This window comes from Helianthus annuus, chromosome 5 (assembly GCF_002127325.2).
Source record: "Helianthus annuus cultivar XRQ/B chromosome 5, HanXRQr2.0-SUNRISE, whole genome shotgun sequence".
NCBI lineage: Eukaryota > Viridiplantae > Streptophyta > Magnoliopsida > Asterales > Asteraceae > Helianthus > Helianthus annuus.
In genome coordinates this window covers 177523732-177532765 of record NC_035437.2, presented here as the reverse complement: position 1 = coordinate 177532765, position 9034 = coordinate 177523732, and the positions used below count along the sequence as shown (strand labels likewise).

Here is a 9034-nt window from a genome sequence, read left to right as displayed (position 1 = left end):
CTCTCAACCCATTCCCCTTTTAACTAATTTTTTTATAACACCCGTTTGAAATAAGACGCAACCCGAATTGACCCGTTTGAAGTAAAACGCAACCCGAATTGACCCGTTTGAAATAGAACACAACCCAAAGTGACTCGTTTAAAATAAAATATAACCAAAATTAATTTATTGTTGTCATTAATAGACGCCATTTAATATGTTTATGTTTATATGCAATTAGCAAGTACTTACAGTGCTTAGTTTCCTGTTATACAAATTATCGAGATTTTAATAATTAGCAAATACTCCACCTTTTCCACAAAAAAAAAAAAAAAAAAAAAAACACCAGCTACTAAAAATCAAAATATATGGTAACCCAAAAAAACTTATATAAAACAGAACCAACCTCGTATAAAAGCGAAAATGTATTCCATACTTACACAGCTACCTCTTGTTGCACAAAATATATGCACTGACTACTTTTACACTTCTCCTGAGTAAATATTTAAGTAAAAGTTGGAACTACCTTCACTAAAATCATGACATTGCCTAATGGTGGATCAACGATCATCCAACCAGACCTACCTACCATTCTCATTTTGAGTGAATCTCTTTCTCTGATGGTAACGGTTGAACTCCATACTCCAATCATGACATTGCCTAATAGTGGATCAACGATCATCCAATCAAACCTTATAACCGTGTTGACCCAAAACATCTCTGAGACCAACTGAAATGTTCATTTACAACATGCTTGAAGGTTACAACACTATCCAAGCCTCCAAATCTGATTACTTACTTGATTAGACAGGTACGACTACCCCAAGGGAAAAAAAACACTTCAGAATTGCAACGCAAAAAAATGCACTATACTGCAACCCACATCACCACAATTATGAATGTACACATCAGAAGCATCGTTGAGAAAGGTCAGCTGGGTCAATCACTAAGCAAACTGTAATTCTAATGTAAAATTATCCTATATAATTTATTCAAAAATTATATTAATGTTGAAATAATATAATCTTAGTGATCCAATCGGGACACTAATTACTTGTAGACAAACAAATAGTCAGCAACACGCTTTCTCAACAGTAAAATCTCTTGCTCCTGATCTCGAGTGTCAATTACAACCTTTGTAAATATATATTGCGGACATACTTTATAACTAAAAGAGTTTTTTTTTTAAACTTAAAAAAAAAAAACAGTACTAAATAGATGGTTTAAGGGGATGTCAGCATTTGGTACCTCAGAAGTTGACACAAGCCCATGTCCAGACACATTGAACTGCGGATACAACTAATAATGGTAATAATACCGGTAAGAAAAAATAAAGAAAGGTAACTGTAGGCTCATTTTCCTATTCAAATTATTAAAGCTCAAGCCTCAAGGTCACACCCATGACAATCATAAGTTCAATCTAATGACAAGGCATGACGTCAATACGCATAGCAACGGTAACAGGAAATTATGTCCTTAAAGGCTTAAAGTTCCTAGAAAATAGAATAATGGCATTTAATTACTAATAAGTCGCAATTACAAGTTCACAAATCTGGATTCTAATTCAAACATGACTTAATTACCAACTAATGTGTGATGAAAAATGTATATCATAAATTTGATAGCTTTGATAGTGTTGTGTTACAATATAAAGAAGTCGACCTTAATATTAAAAAAAATACAACTGGCAAAAGATAATGAGGCTGCATGCTAAAAGAAAAGAGAGAACACGTACATAGTCTTCGAGTTCCTGGTCCCTCTTTTGAAGCTCAGACCTCAGCCTTTGATTCTCTTCCATCTGATGAGAAATAAAACATGATGAAAATATGAGTCGGAGCCAGAAGGTAAGGGTGAGAACAATTAACAAATCAATAAGATAAATGATATTACCAAAGTGCATAGTGATAGTGTTACAAGGAATTTTGTTGACTAGCAAAATGACTAAGTTTTCCTCTCATATCATTTAAGTTACTTAACTGTTGGGAAATTTGTACTTTCTCACAAATACTTTTTAACTTCCATCCTATGTTGTCAAAAGCGCAAAAAGCACGCGTCTAGGCGCACCTATAGCGTCTGGTGGTAGCCTTGGCGCAAAAATGGGGTTTTTTTTTGAAAAAACGGTGCTGAGGCGCAAAAAAGCGCAAAAAACAGTGCTGAGGCGCAGCACACAAGCAGAAAACAAAAAAAAACGAGCGTTCGGTGCAAAAACTGCCTCACGCGAGCCCGGGTTTTCGGAGCTGCATTCGTGTCCGCATGACGTGCGGGCACGCACGAGTTCAACGCGGAGGATGGACTTAGGGCTCTAAGCCTTATGTAGTCTTCTTTTCCCATCAAAGGTTTATGAAAGACTAAGCGTCTAAGCCAATCAAGAAACAATTAGGCTTATAATTTAATCACTGATTCTTCGTTTTGTATAATATGATCCACACAAGAAAGACAATACCATGTTGGTTGGGCTTCTATACACAAGAAGAGTCATGTAACACCCCAATAATCATGTCTCACTTAAAACAACATTTTTCAAGTAAAGATCATCAAACAACAAAGCAATAATAAAACTACCATTTCATGGTTCTCGTTACATAATCATATATCATGAGGCGATAAATAATTATCATCATTATTATAATAAATATATAACTCAAACCAATGATCTACCACAACAAAGCAAATAAAAATAAAAACACCTGTTGTTTAATAGTCGCTTCAGCAGCTTCAACCGCTTTCATAACCTGAAACAATCCATCGCTCTTATTCACGCCATTAATATTATCCACGTCACTTCTACAGCCATTAACACCATCACCAACACTCAAATTCGCTAACCGTTCCGTCAAATTGCTTCCGTCATCAAACCTTACGCCATTTTCCATCTTAATTCGCTAATTTCAACTGATCTGCAGTGTAATAGCACTCGAATATCAACTAACAGTCGTATAAACAAAAGATTTTGTGAAAAAAATGAGAAATTGAACCGTTTACCATTGAATTTGCGGATATGTACAGAGAAATTTGGAAGAATTTGGGGGAAACTGAAGCAATGGACTCGTTTGACTTGTAACTTTGATTGTCAATCCCTAAAGAAAAAGAAAAGGCTAGTTAATGAAGAGGTAATATATATTTACATATACACACACTAACATAAAATTTGTGAACTTTAATGCAAAAACAACGTTAATACCTTTAATGAACCGCATGTTACCAGACTACGGGAACTTGATAACCTCAAAAAAGATTCATCATCAATCAATACAGAAAAAGTGGGTTGTAGTAATTAGAACTCAAGCAACAAAATCAATGTAAATAGGTTTCACCTAATTTTAACATTCATCATCAATTTTAGTAAAATCAATTCAGAATCAACCAACAAATTTACCAATATTATCTTCCTCAGCAACTAACGTGGCAATCTTCTCGTCCTTAGCAACTAACGTGACACCCTTCTTGTCTTCAGCTAGTAATAGTAATTGTAACATGAGGGTGAAACTGAGATCGAATTAACAATACAGACGAGAAATTAAGATCAACTTAGCAATACCAAAGTGAATTGAGATAAAATTTAACAATACCGAAGTGAAGTTGAGATCAAATCAGGAATAAAAATGTGAAATTGAAATCAAATTAGCAAGACATAGATGAAAATTGTGTGACTTACAGTTCAGAGGCTAGGGTTAGGTATGTGTAAGCGAGTGCAAAGAAAGAAAAAGAAGGGAATCATGTATGAAAGTGTACCCAAAATCCTCGATAATCTGGACTTCCATCTCGATTTCAAGGCATCCAAAATCTTGGAACAATTGCTTGCAACCAAATCAACGCCAGATCTCCGTGGCTAAATTTCTGTCTACTTTCGAACATTCCACACCTTATGGAAGGAAGAAGAAAACCTCTAAGCAGAGCAACAATGGGAACCACGTTGTGAAACTGTCTCAAAAAGGTGTGACCGCAGAATTATATATACTGGATGCAGCGGTTACCCTAGGCGACGTGGGAGGAAAACTGGGAGGTTGACAAACGTGGGGAGAAAAAGGGGGACGGTGGGAACTGCTGTTAATTGCTGGGAATCGTCGAGACATTGGTTAAAAAAGTGAGTTTAAGTGGCTGAGATTTAATCTCAGCATAATCGAACGGATGATATTGATTTCAAAACTAACTTCCACTTAATGGGTTCCATATATATATATAATGTCTTTAAGAATCAAGACACGTTTATTTTCCTTCAAATTTTAAAGTTAAAATCTATGTAGAATAAACTTAAAAAACTAGAAGTGCAGATAGATCTATCATTCAAGTTGTTGTTGATCAGCCTAGTTGTTATAGATTGCAGTACATTTGCGTCACGTTGTAACTGCGCATCAAGTTGTTACCATTGATCAATCAAGTTGTGTTGATGAATCGACTACTGATGATCATTTCTCATGCAACTTTCCATCAACCATGTAGATCCAAAACTAGTTCAAGAAGCTTTCGACTAGGTAAATCAAGTTTTCACTCACTATGGGTGTCACTCAGTATCAGACACCCATGTCAGGGGCGAGGTTTCTTCGTTTCAAAAATTATAATGGTTTTCAATGAGTTTGCACTCCACACATCGTAACTCATGTCAGCGTTTAGTCGGATTTTACTTTGTTCTTAAGAAAATCCTATTTAACTAGAACGACTTGATGACACTAAAATCAGCTATCAAGGAGACCCATAATATCTCCTCACAATAATGAGAATTCCATAATTCTCTCCTACCAAATCAACACTTTATTACCTTCAATATTGGTTAATAGTAATTATTGTATAGAGCATAATCCCCTCCTGTAAATGCTCATCTTCTTGTGTATATATAGTTTGTAGATTCACTTTGTAAAACATTCAAGTTAGTAATACAAACAATTCTTTTGTCCATTTCTTCATATGGTATCTAGAGCCAATTAGCTCCTTCGAGCCCTTCCTTTTTTTTCTTTCTTCGATCCTGCGTCCGTTTTTCCCGTTCTTCCCTACCCATATCCATGGCTTCTACTCTTTCCACTGTCAACTACACCCACCGAAACAACCAAAACCGACCCTACAATCGGAACTCTCGACGCTCATCAGCCTTCACCCAACCCTCACTCAATCGTTCCTCCTCATGGTCATCCAAACCAACATTTTCACAACCAAATAACCGCACTAATCGGTCCAACCTATTCTGCCACTACTACAACATACCCGGACACGAAACCAAGGAATGTCGAAAACTTGGAAGATTCCTTCGTGAACACCAAGTAACCACCAACACTTCCTCTACAACAACCCCTACTGTGAACCACACCTCTCCACAGGCGGGTTCGAACTCTTGGATGTGGGACACTGGCGCTAACGACCACGCCGGTAACGGTTGCAACTCCGTGCATGTTCTTTCCGAATACGGTGGTCCGGACGAGATTGTTTTGGGTAACGGTACATCATTTCCCATTACACATATTGGCCAACAAATTCTTCCCACAAACTCACGACCACTTTTCTTAGACAATATTTTAATTGCTCCTAATCTTCGTAATAATCTAATTTCCGTTGCTAAAGTTTGTCGTACTAACCGAGTTTCTGTTGAATTTTTTCCTTCTTATTTCTTGGTTAAGGATCTATGCACGGGGGTGCCTCTCATGCGGGGCATTAACGTCAATAATGTTTATTACGGACCAACCACAACCTCTCCTCAAATCAACACAACCTCAACAGGATCTTTACTCGCGTGGCACGACATCCTTGGACATCCTTCGTTCCAAGTCTTCAAGTCTATAATGTCTACATTAGGACTTAAGTTTAATAAAGAGTCCACCGAGTCTTTCCATTGCAATTCCTGATCATCAAATAAAAGTCACAAAATACCTTTTGGTAAAAACTCATTTGTTGCTAACAAACCGTTACAACTTCTATACTCAGATGTATGGGGACCCGTCCACGCATCCCTTGACGGTTACAAATACTATGTAATCTTTGTTGATTATTTTTCAAAATATATTTGGCTATTTCCAATTAAAAGAAAATTCGATGTTGCAACAATTTTTCCACAATTCAAGTCGCTCGTCGAAAAATATTTTCAAACGTCCATTATTTCGCTTTTCACGGATAATGGCAGCGAATATATTGGACTCAAGTCTTTTCTCTCCACTCATGGAATATCTCATTACACTACACCTCCTCACACACCTGAGCAAAACGGTGTAGCTAAACGTCGTCACCGACACGTAGTCGAAACCGGCCTTGCTTTACTTCACTATGCCCATCTTCCATCCTCATTTTGTCTCATGCGTTCCAAGCCGCTACCTATCTCATCAACCGCCTACCCACAACAATCTTGAACAACAAATCACCTTATGAAATGTTATTCAATGTCACTCCCACTTATTCCAAACTTAAACCATTTGGATGCCTTTGCTACCCATGGCTATGTCCTTATACCACCTCCAAATTACAACCACGATCCGCATCATGCATTTTTCTTGGTTATTCCTCCTCAAAATCCGCCTATAAATGCTTTGACCCTAACACCAATAAATTATACCACTCACGACATGTTGAGTTTATTCAACACATCTTCCCTCTTCATACACCAACATCGAAACCCATTACCCACACTTATACATCATTCCTAAATTACATCCACACTCCAAACACAAGTGACCCACCTCCATCATTCGATTCCTCATCTCCCCAAATACCAACCCCACCCTCCACAAGTCAATCACCTTCTACCTCATCCTCACCCGCTAATGACTCACCAACCATGCCATCCTCCAATCAATCTCCTCATGACTCGTCGATCCACCATCCAACCCTATCACCGCTCCTACTAGTTCCACCCAAGCATCCCCTACACCCAATCACACAACTTCGAATTCCACACCCTTTTCTCCAACCGACAACACCTCCCCCACCATACCACCATCCGCTCAAACAACATCTTCATCTCCTCACACCACATCTCCCAACAACACCCCATCCACGCCCACCCCTCTCCCTCCACGAAGCCGGAAACCAAACCCCAAATACTATGGTTCTAGCTTTGTCAATCACACCACCGTTCATCCGATTCCTCCTACCATAGAACCATCGTGTGTCTCCCAAGCTATCAAAGACCCATTATGGAGGAAAGCCATGGATGACGAATACAACGCTCTCCCACACAACCAAACTTGGGAACTTGTTCCATCCTCTACCCATACACCCATCGGTTGCAAATGGGTATTTCGTGTGAAACGTAAACCGGATGGGTCTATTGACAAGTATAAAGCACGTTTAGTCGCAAAAGGATTTCATCAACAACCGGGGAAAGACTTCTTGAAACTTTCAGCCCAGTCACTAAACCCATAACCATTCGTGTTGTTCTCTCTCTTGCCCTTTCTAACAAATGGAGCTTACGGCAACTAGATGTCAACAATACCTTGTTACAAGACACCTTGCATGAAAATGTTTGCATGGTTCAACCACCCGGGTTTACTAATCCACAATTTTCAAATCACATTTGTAAACTTCGGAAATCTCTATATGGACTAAAACAAGCACCGCGAGCATGGTACATGGAACTCAAACAATTTCTTCTAAATTATGGTTTTCACAAATCTCACTCGGATGCCTCGCTTTTTGTCTATAACAATAATGGAGTACTTATGTATTTTTTTAGTCTATGTAGATGATATTATCTTAACAGGTAACAATACAAGCTTCATGAACAACTTTGTCACCCTACTTTCCAAGCGATTTTCTCTCAAAGACCTAGGGGACCTACATCATTTTCTGGGCATTGAAGTCATACCAACGACTCATCGCATGTTCCTCTCGCAACACTGACATATCAGTGACCTCCTAACCAGTTTTAATATGGATGGAGCAAAAGATGTTGCAACACCATTAAGCTCCTCGGAAGCTCTTTCTCCAGATGATGGTTCATCACGCATTGATCCAACAACTTATCGAAAAATCATCGGTTCGCTCCAATATCTTGCCTTTACTCGGCCCGATGTCAGCTTTGCAGACAACAAGTTGTCTCAATACATGCATGCACCCACAACAAAACATATGCAGGCTCTAAAACGTGTCATGCGCTATCTAAAAGGCACTATTCATCATGGGTTGTTCCTAAAGAAATCTGAACCCGTAACCATTACTGCCTTTGCTGACTCGGATTGGGGTGGCATTCGTGATGGCGGCCAGTCCACGACTGCATATCTTATCTACCTTGGCGCAAACATAGTGTCGTGGAAGTCTACCTGGCAAAAAACTGTCTCGAGATCCTCCACAGAAGTCGAGTACAAAGCTTTGGCTAATGCCACAGCTGAGGTATCATTGGTTCAAAATCTCCTTAAAGAACTTCACGCTTTACCCTCAACATCACCAAATCTCTATTGTGATAACATGGGGGCCATATACCTATGTTCCAATCCAGTGTATCACTCAAGAATGAAACACGTCGCCCTTGATTATCACTTCGTTCGGGAAAAGGTTGCGGCTGGCCACCTAAAAGTATATCACATTAACTCAGAAGACCAACCGGCTGATACTCTCACAAAACCTCTTTCTAGACGACTATTTGTCAAATTTCGGTCCAAGATTGGAGTCTCCAACGGAGCCTCAATCTTACGGGGGCGTATCAAGGAGACCCATAATATCTCCTCACAATAATGAGAATTCCGTAATTCTCTCCTACCAAATCAACACTTTATTACCTTCAATATTAGTCAATAGTAATTACCTCACAATAATGAGAATTCGATAATTCTCTCCTACCAAATCAACACTTTATTACAAATTATGACTTTGAGGTTAAAATAGATCCGATTAAAGTTAATTCATTGCCCAAACTTATAAGAAGACTCATTTTAAAGAGAAATCCCCTAATTTCAGGTTACAGACATCCAACTATTGTTTTTCTTCTACAATCACTATAATCAACGATCCTTTTAGTTGTGACCCTTCTCACTAGGCATCACCAAGGATATGTCTGGTGTTCCTTATAGGTTGCTAATGACACTTGTGATTGATTGAGGTGATTCATCTTTATTTAATAGGAGGCGTTATAATATATATA

General features: G+C 38.5%; 1 protein-coding gene across 15 annotated transcripts; it reads right to left on the bottom strand.

Moving 5' to 3' along the window:
• Positions 1-374: 374 nt before the first annotated feature.
• On the bottom strand, positions 375-4042 carry LOC110942427. Of its 15 annotated transcripts, none has more exons than XM_035990459.1 (8): positions 3635-4027; positions 3356-3465; positions 3161-3203; positions 2962-3056; positions 2667-2876; positions 1715-1777; positions 1228-1278; positions 377-709 (listed from the first exon to the last, which is right to left on the bottom strand). In XM_035990459.1, the coding sequence occupies exons 5-8, from the start codon at positions 2850-2852 to the stop codon at positions 485-487; spliced, it is 525 nt and encodes a 174-aa protein (XP_035846352.1). In that variant the 5' UTR covers positions 2853-2876; positions 2962-3056; positions 3161-3203; positions 3356-3465; positions 3635-4027; the 3' UTR covers positions 377-484. The 15 variants fall into 15 exon arrangements, 14 of the variants coding, with proteins under 14 accessions (XP_035846361.1, XP_035846362.1, XP_035846358.1 ...); XM_035990457.1 differs by having other exon boundaries at positions 3161-3194; XM_035990463.1 differs by having other exon boundaries at positions 3356-3433.
• Between the last annotated feature and the right edge of the window lie 4992 nt (positions 4043-9034).